The sequence below is a fragment of the Sitophilus oryzae genome, unplaced genomic scaffold, assembly GCF_002938485.1.
Source record: "Sitophilus oryzae breed Bouriz unplaced genomic scaffold, Soryzae_2.0 scaffold_813_pilon_pilon, whole genome shotgun sequence".
Lineage (NCBI taxonomy): Eukaryota > Metazoa > Arthropoda > Insecta > Coleoptera > Curculionidae > Sitophilus > Sitophilus oryzae.
The window spans coordinates 4,627,587-4,649,439 of NW_022147432.1; the positions used below are offsets into that span (position 1 = coordinate 4,627,587).

At 32.3% G+C, this 21,853-nt stretch overlaps 1 protein-coding gene across 2 annotated transcripts in view; it reads left to right on the forward strand.

Annotated features, from left to right (window-relative positions):
- LOC115889412 overlaps positions 1 to 21,853 on the forward strand; it is a 268,124-nt gene that overhangs the window by 121,036 nt on the left and 125,235 nt on the right. For both annotated transcript variants that reach the window (XM_030909400.1, XM_030909399.1), the window contains exons 2-3: positions 2,371 to 2,514; positions 20,998 to 21,153. In XM_030909400.1, the coding sequence (XP_030765260.1) occupies positions 2,371 to 2,514; positions 20,998 to 21,153 (300 nt within the window). The remainder of the gene's footprint in view (positions 1 to 2,370; positions 2,515 to 20,997; positions 21,154 to 21,853) is intronic.

Genomic DNA, 21,853 nt, shown 5'->3' on the forward strand with positions numbered 1-21,853 from the left:
TTTATAAGGAAAGAAGAAAAGTTTTTAACGTTTAAATTGCAAACAACATAATAAACAAAAGTAGTCATTATAAAACTTCATATAAACGCGAGAAAGTAGGAACATATAATATTGGCGTAAGGCTTATTTGCAGAGATGTACGTGTTATGCAAGAATCTCAACGTTTGTTCCTACATCACGATTCATACTTTGGAGCGAGAAGAGAAACACGGGGTAGAAGGAGAAGAGTAAAAGATAGGAAAATGGAGACTTATTACCATCCCACTTTAAATCGGATCGGTGAATAGATTGTGGATATTTCCACATTTGCAATGCCTAAGAAGGTTATGGGCCATTTCATATGTATTTTCTGTGTAAATAAAAAAATAAAGACATTTTTTTTTAGTGAAGTTTATTTAATGAAGGTACACCCGTTTGGTTCTGATTCTCCGTGTGTCAACGTTTAGTAGAAAAAATACGATATATAGGAGTTACAGATGCCTGAAGCACTATTACGTAGACACGTACATCCTTAGTTGCATAATAAGACAGATAATCAATTAATTACAAAACGTACTAAAGCAAATTCTGTTTGTTTTTGAACAATGTAATCGTACTGATTACGATAAAATATTTACTGGAGTGCACTAGAAATTAAACGATTCATACATTGTGTTAAGTCATGACCACGGTAATTTAAACAAACAAAGATCAATCATTTAAAGCACTTAACTGGTCACTCCATATTATTTATTACTACTTAGAATGTCGACACATACATTTGCACCTTTACTACGTAATACAGCATATTCTTTTTTGGTTCTATTCTAGTTAATGATATCAACCGAAATGTCACACGCTTTGGGGTGCCGATCTGTCGTGACAGAGTCTATAGAGCTCGTGATGTATACAATGGACAGGAAAATAATGACCAACGAAGGAAGAAAAGGAATATTTCCAGCGTATGAGTTGAAGCTCCGGACTTAAGCTGGACTAGGTAATGATTTTCTCTCCCCGACTTACAAAATTGCCATAGCGATTTACTTCTAGACATATAGGTAAATGATGACTAAAATACCGACCCAAGATTTCTCTTGCGACCAGTATATATCGAGTCTTAAAGAATTAGAATAAAAAACTATGTTAAAAATGTTCAAGTATACTACTGAAATAAGATAATATCATTTAAGCCTAAATACATTACAGTTGTAGTAAAATGGGTAACCTAATTGTTGGAAAATGCCAGATCCAACCTAAGATGCCACATTCTTTGAAATGTCTACTTTTATCGGTTTGAAATTTTGATTCAAAATCCGGTATTACCGCTTAGAAGAAATGTTCCCACCCATACCCCCAACTTTTCTCTTTTTAAATTACATTTGATTTGCCATTAAGCTGCCTACTTCACTGTCTTACACGTTAATCCTAATACACAGAGTTGATCTGTCCCGATGTGTATACAGTCCTTGGGCGACGCCTACCCTTAATTTTGTCAGAATTTCGCGTTTAATTACATTCATTATTTACATTAATGTGGTCAACTCCATAAAAATAGCTGTCATACACGGAACGTGTTTAATATCAATATTATTTAATATTTGTGGTTTCTTGTCATATTAAATATTCATTTACTATCGCTGGCGTACACTGACTGTGCCTCTGCGTTTGAAATAAAATTATTTGACCGTAGAAAAGCCTTTTTCGGCGATTCTCTGCATCGCCTACTATTCAGAGTCGATGCACGAGTACGGCATCTTCTGTATTAAAGCTGTTCAGAGTTTAGCGCGAGCAGGTGAAGTCGAGATAGATATTGCTAAGTTGAGCGGGGCTTAGGCGAAATATACGGTCGCCTTCGCATGAAGTCATGGAGGCTCGGTAGGCTTAGAAGTTAAGAGGATATTCCGGATATTTCATAAGGAGATATTATCACATTTCGTTAAGGGGATATTTCATCCATGATCTCATTATCTTAGGCATTTAAAACTTTATACTGCCACCTTCCACCACGCCTCACCACCAATTTAGAAATCATTTTTTCGGGCTTGTCCGATATTATTAAAAATGATCATACACCGGTGTAAATTTCAGAACACGCCACAGAAATAAAGGAATCCGAAATAAAAAAAAGCGCGTTATTTTATTCGGTGCAAGAAGACGATACAACAGATATTACAGAAAAGTCTCAGTGTGCTATTTCAATTCGATATGTTAATAATAATAAAAGTCTAAGTCAAATATCTTTGCGCTAAATAGACTCAACTAAAATTTTGTCGCCTACCCAGTAACACTAGTCACGAGACGCCACTGTTATATATGGTTTTATGTTTGCTTGGTTAGCATTTTGTAGTTCATTAATTCGATAAAAGTTTAAAACGTGAATTTTGATTTCAGCTCACCAAAACGCCGACCTGTTGGAGGACTGTCAAAAATTACTGGACAAGTTCAACTACCCCTGGGAGATGATGCCTCTGATGTACACTATCCTGAGGGACGCGAAGGGGGACTTGGAGGAAGCTTCCCGAAGGATAGACGAGGGTATGTATAAGCACTAAATCAGGTTTTAATGACGGCTAGTATAGCGGATATCGCCTGACTCATTAAATAGGCGCATTAAGATTAAGATTACGTTTATTAAGGTGCTTAAATAATTATGTAAAGTAGCCTTTTAAGTATAATAAGTTTAAGTGATGTTAAATAATTAAAATAGCTGACTTTTAACGACATGTTTTTACAGTATATGTTAAAGTAATTGAAGTAAATATATACAGTGGAATGCATATGTTGGATAAAGTGTATCTACAGGGTGTCTCTTAAGAAAAAAATATTTATGATACTGTCTTAGGGGGAGATCAAAAAGTGATAGAGATTATAAGTTTTTTTCGCTGTCATATTTAGAAAATCTTAAAAATATCGCTTAATATTAATTATACTATTAGGTATAGTATACCGGATGCATCTCAAAAGTGACTCACCCCCTATAACTTTTTTATTTTTTCAGATAAAAAACGAGGTTTGGTATGTTAGTATATGACATTGATTGACATATACAATTGTTTTTGGTCAATTCCTGTTACACCGGAAACGACTACAACTTTTTATTTTTAAATGGTACCCTCGGTATATTTGTACTTTATTCGATAGAATATGACACTCTGAATAGAATGACATCATATGTCAACTTTTGACATTTTCGTCTAAAACAAAATTAACAAACAAAAGTATTTTAAATTTTATTTCAATCTAGAATGCCATGGCTGTGTTAAAAACACTAATTTTTAATCAAGAAGCCTTGGAAAAATAAATTTGATCGTCTAATGTTTTAGTGTCTTGTCCTGGCCGAATAAAAGATGCCCAAATCGTATTTTTAATTATATCTCGATTTTTTCAAATGGACCAAGGGTGGCTCATTAGCATATTTGGAAAAAACATTTTTTTAGGAATAATTTGGTACCATACACTAGGTATTTCGAATCAAAATGTCGCTATGAACAGCATGTCACAATTTCAAATAAACAGTGGCGACTCGTCAAGGTAGGCAAGGTATAGGCGGCGCCTACCCTAAAATTTTGGCAGAATTTAAGCGGTTTATTACATTACATTATTTACTATTAATGTTGCCAATACATAAAAATACTGTTAATACACGGAAGTGTGTTTTAATGATCAATATTATTTTAATATTTGTGGTCTTGTATATTAAAATATTCACTATCGCTGGCGTACGCTGACTGTGCCGCTACGTTAGAAAACAAAATAATTTTGACCGTTGGAGTGCCTTTGTTCGGCGATTTCTGCATCGCCTACTATCAGAGTCGATGCACGACGTATACGGCATTCTGTCTCTGTCTAACACATCGTGCGGTAGTGACGCGACGTAAGTCGGAGTTGTATCGTATTAAGGCGGGGCTTAACGACGTATATACTCTGGAACAGTGTTGCTTGAGCGGGGCTTAGGCGAAATCTTCGGTCGCCTTCGCATGAACTCGTGGAGGCTCGGTAGGCTTCGATGTTAAGGGGATATTCCGGATATTTCATAAGGAGATATATCATATTTCGTTAAGGGGATATTTCATATGATTCATTATACGTAGCATTTAAAACTTTTAAATGAAAATTCAAAAAACGTTTAAAGCAAATTGGAAACATTTTTCGGGCTTGTCCGAGATTATTCAAAATGATATAACCGGTTGTATTTCAGAATACGCCACCAAAATAAAAGAATCCGAAATAAAAAAGCGCATTATTTTATTCAGTGCAAGAAGACGATACAGCAGATATTACAGAAAAGTCTCAGTGTGCTATTTCAATTCGATATGTCAATAAATGCGGCTAAGTCAAATATCTTTGCGAATTTTATTTTATGAAATATTAGATAAAATTGTATGTCTCAATTATTTTTATTTATCTCTTGCGGAACCGAAATTTAAAGAATCCTATAAAAAAATTTCCAACGCATTTAACATCTGATTTAACAAACTTGTTATATTGATACATTTCCAACGCATTTAACAGTGATTTAACAAACAAAAAATATTATTGACCAACATAATATATATGATCATTTCAATTATAAAATAATTTAAGGAGAATAATCCTGGAAATATATTTCCAGAGGCTTTCAAATTGTTTCTTTTGTTTGTTATATTACACCATTGACAAGTACTTGGGTTGAGAGACATTTTTCATGTTTGAAATGCATTAAAATTTATAGTAGAGATTCCGTGAAAAATAAACGTTTATCGTCACTTGCCTTACTTTCAATCTAAAAAGATCTTTTCACAGCTCTTCAACAATCTGATGATTTTATTGATATAATAATAAATAACTTTTCTTTATTAAAAGACTGACAATGACTGACTGATCAATTTAATATATAAAACATAATTATTCTTTTTCTCAATACTACCAATTTTTAACTTTGCGTAAATAAAAAAAAATAAAATAAAATTCTATTCATAGTGACTCCATTGTAATGATAAAAAACATATACATACTTGTACATTATGTCAGTCATTATGTCATTACGTTGAATGCTGTTATTTTTGCTTTAGTTTTGTCCTAAATATTCTTGAGCTATGTTTTTAACCCAGAGGTAACGTATATTTATAAACTGGGTTAGGGTATTATGTAAATTAGGGGGGGGGGCAAATAGACGCAACTAAAATTTTGTCGCCTACCCAGTCACAAGGGTCACGAGCAATGTCAAAACTTGACATGTGATATGTCATTCTATTCAGAGTGTCATTTTCTACCCAATAAAGTAAAAAAAATACCGAGGGTACCATTTAAAAATCAAAAGATGTAGTCATTTCCGGTAAAACAGGAAGTAATCGAAAACGACTGAATACGTCAATCAATCCTAATTTATGTCATATACTAACATACCAAATCTTGTTTTTTTATCGGAAAAAATAAAAAAGTTATAGAGGTGAGCCACTTTTGGGACGCATCCGGTATAACGTTTGAATGAAAGAATTGGGAAATTATTACTACCTTATTCATTATTAAATTACCTTATTTCTTCAATTAACGATATAAGATATAAGTAACATAATTCATATTACAAATAATGTTTTTAGATCTTTTTTACACTTCTGCGTTCTGCACATGGGCAAATGTACCTATATATTTATTATTTTATTTGGCTGGTCACAAATAAGAATATCCTGTTTGTTATATTATATTCTTGGTTTATTTTATTTCTCTGTATGAGTCATGATTAAAAGTCTAAATAAATAGAGTAAAAGTTACTAAACTAACTAGGTACAGATAAATTATTAAATTATGTACACATAAAATAGTTATTACGAACGCAGTGGTATATATAGAAGGAGGCAATGGGGCCTAGCCCCCCCTTAAATCTTTAAATTGGGTTAAATATTAGGCCTTTAGGTTTAAAATAGCGCCATATAAAGCATATTCTACATTACTTTTTATTTGGGCTCCCCCTAAAATAAATGTCTGTATCCGCCCTCGATTACGAACAGTTCAGAGGAATAAAGAAGAATTATTTATATATTAGTCTATAAGTTCAACAAAAACAACAAAATCTAGGACACATGCCAAACTAATGTCGAAAAATCTAAAAATTTGGAACAACAGTACGACAAAATTTTTTATTATTTATTGATCTCCCCTGTCGACAGCGTATATGGAATAAGAAGATTTTTGGATTCGCACTCTATATATCACTGATCAACCATTAAAATAAATATAATTATTTAAGAGTTAAGAGACACCTTCCATAGTAATAAGCTTAAGATTTAGGTATTAAGTAGATATAAGTATACTTATAATTTGTATATAACAATGTTTGTTTATTTTTGTTAATGTTTTGTATTTTTGTTAACAGTAGAGGAAAGCAACCAAATATGGAATAACATTTAGTATTTGTGTTATATAATAAAAAAGGTATTGTAAATCAAACATTTTTATTCTTAAGCCCCATACTCACACTTCGCTACTTCACTTCGTTCCTTCCTCGCGTCCCTTCGTCCAAAAATCTTATATTTACTATGGGAAAATGTCGATTTTATGCGACTGTGTTCCTTCCTCCTTCGTCAAAACGCTACTTCGTCTGTTTACTTCTTCGAAACGCTCCATCCACGTACTGTCGGTTTTTGGAGGAAGTAGCAAAGGAATTATCACGAACACAAAAAAATATTAAAATATATAAATCGATCTTGGATTTCATTCGTAGTTGATTTCTTGGTTTGGCAGTACGTCTGTACAAGGTGTCCCATTTTCGTGTGTTTTGCAGGGTTTCTCGTTTATATTTGCAGGGTTTCTCGTTTTCACATTACCCTGTTACTTTTTTATGAAACTAAAGATGCTACATACAGATATGTCCTAGCTCTCTTACTTCCTAAAATAGAGGGCGAATCGGAAATTATTGCATTTTTCGATCCCCTTTGTGTCATAACTTATCGAAAAGGTGAAAACGGTCTCCCGTACAGTTTTTCACGTAGAATGCAGTGACGTAACTATTTCTTCGTTGGAATCTGTCTTTTTTAAATTGACTAAAACTTAGATATATGTTTTTTTAAATACGATATTTTGTATATTATTTCATTTTCCTTTTTACGAGCTTTCTAAAATACTTATTTTCATAAACGGGGTAAAAATGCATTATTTAACTTTATTACATAGTCGGCCGGTTTAAATTAAGTAATCAAAACAATCAACTAATTTATTCAACGTAAAATGTTGGTTATTGGCATGTTATTTAAAAGTAGCACAAGTTCAGTTTCCGTGTAGTTTATCAAAATATCACGATGCAAAGCAAAATTATCTGGTAAAATTAAGTTAAATAAACGGCTCTTATTTTATTATAGCCGTTTAGCAGTTTAGCAATACCTAAATAAATAAATATAGAGTATATTATAATTTTCGAAAGCTCATAACAAGGCAAATAAAATAAAAAATAATATATAGAGTGTCCTGTTTAAAAAAAGAACATAAGTTTGAGTCATTTTTCGAAATAGACAGCTCCCAACGAAGAACCACTTTCGTCACTGCCATTCTACCTGAAAAACGAGACACGGGCGGTGGGTAAGTACTCAATAGGTAGAACAAAACAAAATCAGGGTATCCGGTATATACCTGTACATTTAGATGAACAGTCTAATTTTATAAAAGGTATTTCCAACGACCGCATAGTAAATACCCGGTATAATACCAGTAATATCAGAAATACGAGTATATCTACAATATTTCTTATATATATTGTAGATATTATATATTGGTATATTTCTATTCCCGGTATTATACCGGGTATTTACTATGCGGTCGTCGGAAACTCCTTTTATTAAAATTAGGATATTCATCTAAACCTACAGGTATATGAGATTTTATTTATCTACAAATTGGTTACTTACCCACCGCCCATCAGTGACCCTTTTCACCTTTTCAATAAGTTATAAGATAATCGAGATACAAAGGTTATCGAAAAATGCAAAAATTTCTACAATTAAAAAATAAAAGTAAAAGAAAGAAATAAGAAATAACTTTGAACTAAGAAGGCTAGGATAAATATGTGTGTAGCATATTTAGTTTCATAATAAGTAGAACAATGATGTGAAAACAGCATCTTTATATCTCTACTCATAAACCAGAAACCCCATAAAACACACAAAAATGGGACATCCTGTACATCTAGCAATCGCCAGTCGATATAAAAATAATTCACACACAATAGTCTAAAAAATGAAAGAAAAAAACTATATTGTCTTCATATTTGTGAAAAAATGCATGTCCATATTTATGTAATCGTAGCGACAAAAATAAAAAAATAGAAATAGTGTGCATGATGCCTTTACAAAAATATCTGAAGAAATGGGAATTGACATCATTAACGTTTAATTAGTATGTCATATTTCATGGTTTCGATATAAATTACATAATAAACTTTACTCTATTGTTGACTCGCCTTGTACATTCATACTGATATACCTTGTACATGATACTGAAATATTCGGATTTATTAAAAAAATATATATTATTAAAATTCAATTTTTATTTTTGACACGACAAAGAATTGCAGCTTTATAAAATAAAAATTATGCGCCTTTCGGATTTTTTAAAAATTTTAGAGGTTACTAGATATTTCGTATTAAACATGTAGCTGCTATATTAAAAATATTTTGTGGTGTGTTGTTGCATAATTGACTAATTTCCAAGCATCGAATGGGCGAAGGAAGGAAGCGAAGGGACGAAGGAACGCGAGGAAGTAAGGAGAGGAAGGAGCGAAGTGTGAGTATGAGGCTTTAAGCCCCATACTCACACTTCGCTCCTTCGTCCCTTCCTCGCGTTACTTCCTCGCCTTACTTCCTCGTGTTACTTCGTCACTTCATTTCGTTCCTTCGTCCCTTCGCTTCCTTCCTTCGTCCATTCGATGCTTGGAAATTAGTCGATTATGCAACAACACACCACAAAATATTTTTAATATGGCAGCTACATGTTTATTACGAATATCTAGTAACCTCTAAAATTTTTAAAAAATCCGAAAGGCGCATAATTTTTTTTTATAAAACTGCAATTCTTTTTCGTGTCATAAAAATTGAATTTTAATAATATATATTTTAATAAATCAACAAGGTATATCAGTATGAATGTAAAAGGCGAGTCAACAATAGAGTAAAGTTTATTATGTAATTTATATCGAAACTATGAAATATGACATACTAATTAAACGTTGATGTCAATCCCCATTTCTTCAGATATTTTTGTAAAGGCATCATGCACACTATTTCTATTTTTTTATTTTTGTCGCTACGATTACATAAATATGGACATGTATTTTTTCACAAATATGAAGACAATATTGTTTTTTTCTTCCATTTTTTAGACTACTGTGTGTAAATTATTTTTATATCGACTGGCGATTGCTAGATGTACAGGATGTCCCATTTTTGTGTGTTTTATGGGGTTTCTGGTTTATGAGTAGAGATATAAAGATGCCGTTTTCACATCCCTGTTCTACTTATTATGAAACTAAATATGCTACACACAGATTTATCCTAACCTTCTTAGTTAAAAGAGATAAATAAAATCTGGGTATATATGTATATGCTTACCTGTAGATTTAGATGAACATCCTAATTTTAATAAAAGGAGTTTCCGACGACCGCATAGTAAATACCCGGTATAATACCGGGAATAGAAATATACCAATATATATATATAAGGAATATTGTAGATATACTCGTATTCTTGATATTGCTGGTATTATACCGGGTATTTACTATGCGGTCGTTGAAAATACCTTTTATAAAATTAGACTGTTCATCTAAATGTACAGGTATATACCGGATACCCTGATTTTGTTTTGTTTTACCTATTGAGTACTTACCCACCGCCCCTGTCTCGTTTTCCAGGTAGAATGCAGTGACGAAAGTAGTTCTTCGTTGGGAGCTGTCTATTTCGAAAAATGACTCAAACTTATGTTCTTTTTTTTAAACAGGACACTCTATATATTATTTTTTATTTTATTTGCCTTGTTATGAGCTTTCTAAAATTATAATATACTCTATATTTATTTATTTAGGTACTGCTAAACTGTTAAACGGCTCTTATTTTATTTAACTTAATTTTACCAGATAATTTTGCTTTGCATCGTGATATTTTGATAAACTACACGGAAACTGAACTTGTGCTACTTTTAAATAACATGCCAATAACCAACATTTTACGTCGAATAAATTAGTTGATTGTTTTGATTACCTAATTTAAACCGGCCGACTATGTAATATAGTTAAATAATGCATTTTTACCCCGTTTATGAAGATAAGTATTTTAGAAAGCCCGTAACAAGGAAAATAAAATAATATACAAAATATCGCATTTAAAAAATCATATAAGTTTTAGTCAATTTAAAAAAGACAGATTCCAACGAAGAAATAGTTACGTAACTGCATTCTACGTGAAAAACTGTACGGAAGACCGTTTTCACCTTTTCGATAAGTTCTGATATAAAGGGGATCGAAAAATGCAATAATTTCAGATTCGCCCTGTATTTTAGGAAGTAAGAGAGCTAGGACATATCTGTATGTAGCATCTTTAGTTTCATAAAAAAGTAACAGCGTAATGTGAAAACCCCATCTTTGTATGTATACTCATAAACGAGAAACTCTGCAAAACATAGGAAAATGGGACACCCTGTACAGACGTACTGCCAAATCAAGAAATCAACTACGAATGAAATCTAACATCTATCTATATATTTTAATATTTATTTGTGTTCGTGATAATTCCTTTGCTACTTCGTCCAAAAACCGACAGTACGGGGAAGGAGCGTTTCGAGACGAAGGAACGAAGGAACACACAGTCGCATAAAATCGACATTTTCCATAGTAAATATAAGATTTTTGGACGAAGGGACGCGACGAAGGAAGGAAGTGAAGTAGCTAAGTGTGAGTAGGGGGCTTTAGTTATTATCAGTCATACAGTTGCACATACCGGGTGTTGCATCGTCGGACGGGACATAGGAAATCCCACGTAAATTTTAATGGGGTCAATTATTGGCTTCCCTAATTATTTTAGAGAAGAATTCTATTTAGGTTTATTGAAGAGCACTAAGACCCACATTCAAAAGAATAACTTTAGATATTTTTGATTAGCTCGTTTACGATTGCCAATTTCTTTTTAAATATTTCTCTTTTCTTATGGCCCTGTATTTACATATGAGCACCAGTCAAGGTAAAAGATAACTGTCAAATGAAGTTGTCATTTCAGAAATTTACCTATTTAGTGCTTTATTATTATTGAAAACTCATTCCTACATCGAAAATCTTAAAGATGTATTTATAAGTACAAATTAATATAAATTAAAGTAAAATAAAGTTTTCAAATACAAGGTTAATTATAGTATTATTACAATATTCAATAACTTATTAATTTAGGTACTATTAAATGACAACTTCATTTTACAGTTATCTTTTACCTTGACTGGTGCTCATAAGTAAATACAGGGCCATAAGAAAGGAGAAATATTTAAAAAGAAATCGGCGATAACTCGTAAACGGGCTAATCAAAAATATCTAAAGTTATTCTTTTGAGTGTGGGTTTTAGTGTTCTTCAATAAGCCTAAACAGAATTATTCTCTAAAATAATTAGGGAAGTCAATAATTGACCCCATTAAAATTTACATGGAATTTCCTATGTCCCGCTCGACGATGCAACACCCGGTATAACCAATAGCTGTTTTCTGTTACATATTTTATGTTAAGTAATTTAAAGTATAAAATTATCTTAAAAACAAATTGAAAATAAAGGTACCTAAATAACTTGCTTGAAACTATTCAAAACGTATATCAGATTTGTTTATTAAATACATTCAGGAAAGAAAAGACCCCTAAAACAATTAAAACACATGTAATCAATGCATTGTCATAATATACAATATTATTTGCAATCACGTATCAAGAATTTCTTACTTTCTGGGCACCTTAAAATCTTCTCATAGAGCTGAAAGAAAACACTCACCGTAGCCACAAGCCACAAAGCCCGTTTGAATGACAAGGCAAAACCTGCACCCTGCACGTGAGTATAATGATGGAAAGTTTAAAAATCATTTTCGTCATTTGCGATTAGGCGTATTCGTATCCGAGAAATGGTGGTATTCCATATTATAGGTATACTATTCCATATTTGGTTACTTTCATATACATATTTCTGTATTATACAGGGTTAGACTTAAATAAGCGCAACTATTTTTATGGGAAGTATATAGGGTGGTCCGAACTGTATTCCGGAAATTTCGCCAGCATATTCTGCAGATAAAAATAAGTAAAAAAGTTGGTATAAATGTATGTCCTAAAATGCTTAGTTTCGGAGATACAATGTGTAGAAGTTTCATTTTTATTTCGATTTTTTCCAAATAATTTATGAAGCAACGTCAATATTTGGATGAAAATTGGTGGATAAGTGTTTTTTGACATGGGAAATTTGATTTTGATATCAATAAGACTCCCATTTGTCGGTGGCGCCACCTACATGTGTTTTAACTGTTTTGAAGGGTAATAACTTTTCGTCGGTACCTGTATAAAACTACTGAGTAAAAAAATATACATTTACGAATTTTTTTACATATAAAAGGTCTCTTGGTATAAATCGCTGCGAGTAATGGTTCTCGAGATATTTGGAATCGAAATTATTAATACCGGTCATCATTGACATAAACATGTTGACTAAATAGTTTTTGCACATCTTTTTGTGTCAGAAGTTCAACAGAAACTGTTTAATCATCATTTTTTCGTAGAAAAACTATGATTAATTAAAAAAAAATTATTTCAGTCAAATAATTATACTCAACGTGTGCTTATTTTTTGTCAATAATGGCATGTACTGACTATTTCTATTCTAAATATCTTGAGAACGGTTGCTCGTAGCGATTTTTACCAAGAGACATTTTTTACATAAAAAGTCATGGAAATGTATATTTTTTTAGTCAGTGGTTTTATTCAGGTACGGACGAAAAGTTATTACTCTTCAAAACTGTTAAAACACATGTAGGTGGCGCCCCCTACAAATAGGCGTAATTTTGGCATCAAAATCAAATTTTCCGTGTCACAAAACTCCCAGACACCAATTTACATCCAAATATTGACGTTACTTCAAAAATTATTTGGAAAAAATCGAAATAAAAATGAAACTTCTACACCCTGTATCTCTGAAACTAAGCATTTTAGGCCATACATTTATACGAACTTTTTTACTTACTTTTATCTGTAGAATATGCTGCCAAAGTTTCCGGAATACAGTTCGGACCACCCTGTATTTCGACCCCAGAAGCACTATAATATACATGTTTTTTTCGCGAAAAATATTTTTTGGAGATTTGGATTTTTTTTAATTCTTTGGAAATTTTTTTAGTTTTTAATTAAAAAACATTATTTATAAATAAAATGGCAACATAGGTAGTAGATTAAATTTACAAGAAAGAAAATCCAGAAAAGACCCAGTGGTTCTCAAAATTTTAGCAAAAGATATTTTTTTTAGAAATTTTCAAAGTAAAATAACTCGGTTATTTTGAATTTATTTGAAAAACGGTACAGAGAAAATATGCTTCTTTTATCAAGATACCCTGAAAATATTTGCACTTATTTAAGACTCACCCTGTATATTTTAATATTTTTTTAATTTAGAAAACTTACTCGATTTTGTAAATTTAAAACAAGTAATAAAAATTATTATACATGAAAATATAAAGCAGTAGATCTGTAAACTATACCGGGTGCGTCTTAAAAGTGGCTCACCCCTATATCTTTTTTAATTTTTCAGGTAAAACGAGATTTGGTATGTTAGTATATAACATAAATTAGGATTGATTGATTTATTCAATTGTTTTTGGTCACTTCCTGTTTCACCGGAAATAACTCCAACTTTTGATTTTTAAATGGCACCCTCGGCATATTCCTACTTTGTTCGATAGAAAATGATACTCTGAATAGATAATGACAAATAATATGTTAATTTTTGACATTTTCGCATATAGTTTATTTGAAATTGTAATATACGGTTCATAATGACAATTTGACTCGAAATACCATGTGTGTGGTACCAAATTATTCGTAAAAAAATGCTTTTTCCAAATATGCTAATGAGCCACCCTTGTTCCGTTTGAAAAAATTGAGATATGATTTAAAATACGATTTGGGCATCTTATAACGGGTCCGGACAAGACACGAAAATCATTAGACGCTCAAATCTAATTTTTCCAAGGCTCCTTGATTAAAAATTAGTGTTTTTAACACATACATGGCACTATAAATTGAAATTTAAAATAAGCTAAAATGTCAACAGTTGACATATGATATGTCATTCTATTCAGAGTGTCATTTTCTATCGAATAAAGTAAAAATATACCGGGGGTGCCAAAATCAATAGGTAGTTGTAGTTATTATCGGTGAAACAGGATGTGACTAAAAACAATTGAATACGTCAATCAATTCTAATTTATTCATCTACTAACAAACCAAATCTGTTTTTTTTTATCTAAGAAAATAAAAGTGAGTGGGGTGAGCCACTTTTGAGACGCACTCGGTAGGTTACGTTTATTTAACATAAATGTGTTGAAACAAACAGTATAGCTTTAAAAATGGCGTCTTAGCATGGATTAAAGGGGATCGATGATAATTTCTGTCGGCTGAACTTGAAAAAAAATTAACAGGATACTTTATATATTTGATACCAATTAAACTTTTAGTTACGTAATCGCGGGCGCGATTTTTAAATTTATTGTTGCCAAACATGGCCATATTCGGCGCCTCTCTGGCTAACTGGAATTTAAATTTTCCGCTGGTGTTCAGGTGCATCAAGTAGCAACATTTATTTATTTATTTCCTGACATTGTCATTCGTTTTGACACTTTAATTTTGTATTACGAGTTTTTGGTTTAAATGAATTGTGATATTTTACAGCGTTTTCAGATGGAGCGGACCGTCCGCGACTTCGAGCAAATACCATGAGTTTATATGAACAATTTCACATGGGCGAGTATGCTCCGTCCGACGGCTATCTTGAAAAAACACGACGGACGGTCCGTAAACGCTGTTAAGCTTAAATTTTTTTACTAGGAAACCTTGCAGTCGAACATTGTTCTTTTTAGAACCTCTTTTATTGCGAAGTGTACAAGATAGCTTAATAGGCTTAGCAAAAAAAATCATAGCAACCTTATATAGAATATTTTCAACGAGAAACCGATAGTAATTGCCCTTTATATCGCTTAAGTGCTGTTAAGTAGGTAAGTTTTGTTGATATAAATAATAACTGTTTATATATACAGAGAAGACCAGGCTACTAGTAACATAGCAAGTTGCCGGACGAATTTACGTTTACCCAATTTGCGTTCGTACTCGAGATTCACTGCCGGCTAGTCGGCTAGTCAGGCAGTACGCAGTTGCAGTTGTGCTTGGACGGGTCGGTCGTGACAGACTAGGAATAGGACACGAGGAGTGCCGAGTATTTATTATTTTCATTTTAAGTGTTTACCTTCACTTAAGATAACATTTAAAATAAAAATTCTTAAATCTTTATTATTTGAGTGTGTTTACAAACAAAAATTAAAAATAAATAAATTCTCTAAACCCCAAAAAAAATAAAATATTACTCTAAATAAAAAAAAGTTATAAAACAAGTGTTGAAAAAGACCACCTTCTTGTGCTAGACAGAAGCCTAGGCGGTCGTAAAATCCCCGTCTGAAATTGGCTAACATATTAGGGCTAATAGTTTGGAAAGCCTCTCGTATTTTTACTAGAAGCTCATCCAGATTATTAGCTCTATTATGACCATACACTTTGGGTTTTACATAACCCCACAAAAAGAAATCATTGGGAGAAAGATCTGGTGATCTAGCGGGCCACAAAATAGTTCCATATCCACTAATTAAACGGTTAAACACTTGCTTTAACACCAGTTCTTCATTAATCAACACATCAGGCTTCTTGTGTTTTTGTGGAAACACGCACCCATGTGTTTCAAAATTATTAATGACTCTTGATACAGTAGGTAAAGAGAGAATTGCTCTGTTTACAAAAGTTTGTGGAAAAATTGTTTGTATATCCCGATAAGACCTATTTTGGAAATACCATTTTACAATTTGAATTTTCTCAGGAACTTCGTAAACATCCATTATTTTACTTAAAAAATAAATTTTACACGAGAACTGTCGCGAGAATCTATGTATTCGTTTTGGCTATTAAAACACGAATAAATACAAATTATGAAACATTCTTATCACATATCTACCTATTTTTATTTTATCGCATTTTTTCGCCTGCTTTTTATCCGGCGGACGGGTATACGCTAATTTGTCCGCGGTTCTGCCTATGTTACTACTACGGTGGTCCGGTCTGTATAGGTATAATTTATTTATTTTTGTTTCCCAAAATATGTTGATTAAAAGAAAATATGTAAAAGTGGGCAACGATGGGTCGGTCAAGCTTAAACACGTGACTAAACGTTTATTTAGTATCCCTTATACATTATTCAGTTTGAATATTAATTTTTGATAACTAGTTTTTAGAGAAATTATGATCGATTGTCACTTCATATTAAAATTATGATTTTTACTGTATGTTATTCTAAGTTAAAACAATTTTGTTTTTCTGTTACTCTAGGCAAAAGGGCAGTTAACGAATACTCCAGAATAAACAATTTGAATATGTATGATGGCGTACAACTGCGACACACATCCCGTCAGTATGGATGATTAAAAGATTATTAGTACTTAAAAAATTATTAAAAAAAATAACTTTATTTAACCTTATATATTATTTTATTTATTATTTAAATTATCTTTAAAAAATTCTTGAACATTGTTAAATCATATATTTTCGCTCTTACATTGTTTCAGATTAACAAAATTTGTTCTCTTTTTTTGCAAGTGTAGATACGAAGACTACTCAAGATAGAAGAGGCAGTGGCAATTTCAGCGAGACATCCATCCAGTCGGTCAATTTGTCTGTCAAGTGCAACTTTTTAATTTAAGTAAAAGAAACAAGAAGTAAAAGAAGAAGAAGAAGAAGAAGAAGGTGTATAAAAAATGCAGAAGAAACACATTATTTCTTTTTTCTGCCTGTAAATACCTAGATGTTGTAAACAACCTTCGCTAGTATATACATAGTATTATCTAACTTTTAGGAATCTACTACATAGTATTTTTTTATAGATTTACTTAATTCAAACTTTAAAAAGTACAAGTAATGTTTAAGGTATTATTTATTGACTGCATTTATTTGTTTCTAAGAACATGTTTATATATAATAGAAGAAAGAAAACTAAATATTCTGTAACGTTTAGGGTGAGTATCGTAGGGTTCTATCAAGTCATGACCTGCCTGTCTTTTTGGTTTTGTGTGTTTAAATTTTGGGGAAGTTTCAACTCCCTAAGATCATGTTTATACAGTGGGAAACCTGAACGCTGGAGATTTTTTATGTGACGTACAAATCTGTCTTCGTTTTTAGCCCTATAAAGTGCAACCAGACCCTATTAGTTCTTTGGTGATATTTCAATGATATTTTGGTGTGATTTGTCTTGTAATACCTCTCCAGTGTTTTCGTCGGTACGTGGAAGTCAATTGTGAAACGTCTACTATTGAATGGGCGAAAGTGAAGCCATGTCTTATATTTTCAAAAAACACAATTTTCTCAATAAATATCTATTTTAAGTATAGAAAGTGCTAAATAATACAAAAAAGTTAAATAAAATTCTGTCCGGTTATGATACAAAATGTAGGGTGTTTTATTTAAAAGAGTTGAGAAAAATACTGTGAGTTTTGACTCACCCTATATATACAGGTTAAATAAGTAGTAAATTTAGTTTAAAAACGGTTATATTTCAGAAACCACTCGGTATAGTATATGACATTATGGTATTTTTGGAATGGAAATTTAATAGTAAAAAACACTGAGTTAAAAAATATACCGGGTGGTGCATCGTCGTTGGAAACATAGGAAATACCATACAAATTTTGCACTATCCAAATATATTGGCTCTTCTGTTTATTTTACAGCCAAATCGTAAATAGGTTTTTAAAGGTTTGCATATGCCGAATACACATCCCAAATTTGAACAATTTTGGACAAGTCGATTTTAAGTAATTTAATAAAAATTGCATCTATTTTTAAATTAAAACTGAACAGGTAACAATGCAAAACCAGGCAACTAACTTAGTACTTTAGAGGGCCTCATTTCTAAAAAAAGTCGAGCAATTAGAGAGAGAAAATGTACAGGAATTATGTCACCTCGATATATGCAAGAATTTATTCATAGTTTGGGGCGGGGGCATCACGCAAGCCAATTTTTTAACAACAAAATTTATTTTTTCGTGGAGAACTATAAATTTATCAAAACATTTAAATAAATATATGAGTATCTACTAGTTATATATTTGACTGGCCACAATAGCGTTCGATTTTGTCATTTTTTCTCTTAATAGCTATCTCTAATAAACTGGGGTACTTCATCTAACCACGTAGTTGTAGGTCTCCCTCTTTTCCTTCTGCTTTGGGGACGAAACTCATCATACAGCCGTAACTCATACATAGGGATTTTCATATTGTAGGGGGGACAGAGATAGTATAAGGATGGGACAGATGTTCTTCCCCCGAGGAGTGGACATCTATCTCCTACGAGAGTATACACCCTTCCACGGTTGTCTCCAAGAGGATCTTGTCTCCGGATGAGGTACCCGTGAGGTGGAGGACCTGTCTCCATTTTCTCCACCTTTTTAACTTGGTCTCTCCTTAGACCTGATACCGGTGTTGTCCCGAATCTATAATAGAGGATATATATTTCTCTTTCTCTATTGCCTGCTTGGATTTGACGTCAGTTCCTATTGTGAGAACTGGGGACGGATTTTCGAATTCATTTGAATGCCGTTCGTATGCGAAATACGACGAAATTCGCATGAAAATTGACGTACCGTATTTTCGATTCACTTTCGAACGGTTCGTACACGATTTAGTTCGTATACGTTTACTCGAGTGGGTATCCACCATTCGAATGTCACTTTTCGCACGCGATTTTACTTGATTCTGCGCATTTGTTTCCAATTTTAAAGTTCTTTTTGTTGTTTGTACGTTGTAAAAACTCTGTTTGTTTTCCTTTTACTTAACCTTTCACTAGTTTAATTTGCAAGTAATTTGTGGATTCGATTATGGCAGTGCATTGTACTACTTTTTTTGTTGAAAGACAAGTTTTTGAAATGGCCGGATTGGATTATTTAATTGAAAGGAATGTTATTGATGCCCTTGAAGAAGTAAATAGTGGCAGATCGTAGAGATAGAGAGTTTCATCCCTTTCTTAATCCGCTGGAAGAATATTCGGATACTCAATTTCAAAAATTATATCCTCTGACGAAGCCAGAGTTACGTTGGAGTTGATAGACCTTTTATACAGCCCCATCTGACAGGCCCATCGAAATCATGATTGTCCTTAGCCGTTTGAAATTTACTCTCTCTCTCTCTCTCTCGCCCTTTGCTGGAGATGCGTCCGACTGTTTCTTGGGTCTCTCCCCTTTTTCGAGGAGTGTTTTCGCTTTTGTTTCTCCCGGAGCAAATCCTTCGTGGAGCCTATACTTATACTGATATTCGTTTATTATCTATTATCTAACTAGTCGGGTTAAGACTTCACTTAAATAAACGATCGAACCCAGTGAACATTTTATTCCTTCGAGGGAAATGTGTTCTAGGTGACGTCGTTGTTACGTTACCAGGCCCTTCTTGTGCCTAATAAGAAGCAATAAAACGCAGATACGTAACTGTTCCCTAATGTTCCCTAAATGTGACAAAACTTTGCTTACTGGGAAACTGGTACCGGATGGTCTATATTTGAAATTATCTGTTTCTATACCTGGTGCGTCTCAAAAGTGGCTCACCCGTATAATTTTTTTTATTTTTCAGATAAAAAAACAAAAGATTTGGTATATTAATATATGACATAAATTAGGATTGATTGACATATTCAATTGTTTTTCGTCACTTCCTGTTTCACCGGAAATGACTTTTTACTTTATTTGAGATTTTACTTTATTCGATAGAAAATGACACTCTGAATAGAATGACATATCTTATGTCAACTTTTGACACTTTCGCTTAAAAACAAATCGTATTTTAAATTTTAATCTAGAGTGCCATGGCTGTGTTAAAAATACTGATTTTTAATCAAGGACCTTGGAAAATAGATTTGGCCGTTTAATGTTTTTAGTGCCTTGTCCAGTGGAGAAGCTAGAACTTTGGGGGGGGTTAGGTTAGGTTAGGGGGGGGGACAAGCAATTTTCCCGAGCTTGTCCTGGCCGGTTAAAAGATGCCCAAATCGTATTTTTAATTATATCTTAACTTTTTCAAGTGAAACAAGGGTGGCTCATTAGCATATTTGGAAAAAGAATTTTTTTACGAATAATTTGGTACCACACTTGGTATTTCGAGTCAAATTGTCAATATGAACAGCATGTTAAAATTTCAAATAAACCATATGCGAAAATGTCAAAAGATGACATATGATATGTCATTCTATTCAGTGTCATATTCTATCGAATAAAGTAAAAAATACCAAGGATGTCATTTGAAAATCAAAAGTTGTAGTCATTTCCGGTGAAACAGAAAGTGACGAAAAACAATTGAATACGTCAATAAATCCTAATTTATGTCATATACCTACTAACATACAAATCTGTTTTTTTTATCTGAAAATATAAAAAAGTTATAGGGGGTAAGCAACTTTTGAGACGACCCGGTATATTAAAAAATATTGTTTCATAATGTAATATCATTTAAAAATTCTTGTGTTATTTTAGATTCTGAAGATAATTTTAGAATAAACCGGAATATATTTTTAATAAAAACATTATTAATTATTAACAGGGTTATAATTATGATTTTGTTACAATGTACATGAGTAAGTAAAATAAAAAAAAGTTATAGGGGTGATGAGCCACTTTTGAGACGCACCCGGTATTTCTAAGAAACAAAAAATTCAAACTAATAAAGTATTGATATGATTTTTGATTTCTTTGTTTAGGTGACAGGGATGGTAAAAAGACTGTTGAACTTTATCTTTTGTGCGAAGAAAATAAGGATAAGTTCCAGCATCATGACCACATGGTATGGTTGATTTGCGTTATTTTCAAGGAGGCAGAAGGAACTTACCAGGACATTCAAAAACAAATCGAATCAGGTAAAGTTCTTTTCTACAGTTACCAAATATAGGGTACTACTTTATTAAGCATGGATTATAACGTGATGTGATGATACGCCGTTTTTTGAAAGTTTTATTTGACGTTTCATTTGACACACTCGAATCTGATTTAAATTTTTGTGGATTCTTGGGCTTTTCTGTGTTTACTTTATGTTATTTCTAGTATACTTTACAATTTGGTTAATGCAAAAGTGTTTGGAAAGACAATTTTGTCAGGGTTTGAGGTATGTCATGATATATACAGGGTGTTTATTAAGTAGTCTAAAAAAATTAGAATGTGATTCCTCATATTATGTGTTTAAGAAAAAGTTTTGTTTGTAGAAAACTGTTTTCTTTTAAATTTATTGCCCTCTATTATGTAGTAGCGAAACTACCACATCAAAATATCTGATTTGGAGACAGGCTTTTAAAGCCTGTCTCCTTTTGCTACCTACAATTTTATACATGTAACGAGGCTTCTGTTGCGTAGCTAGATATTCTGTGCTATTACGGTTTCCGAGATACCAGTGCTCATACACCGAATTTGTAGCACCCTGTATAGAAATTCGTAAAAAGGTTTATTAAACAAAATGGATTCACACACATTTTAATTGCCATTCTCGTCCATTCTCTAGTTAAATTTTACAATTTTTATACAATTATTCATTATTCATATTAACTTTACTCCAAGTTTTACTTC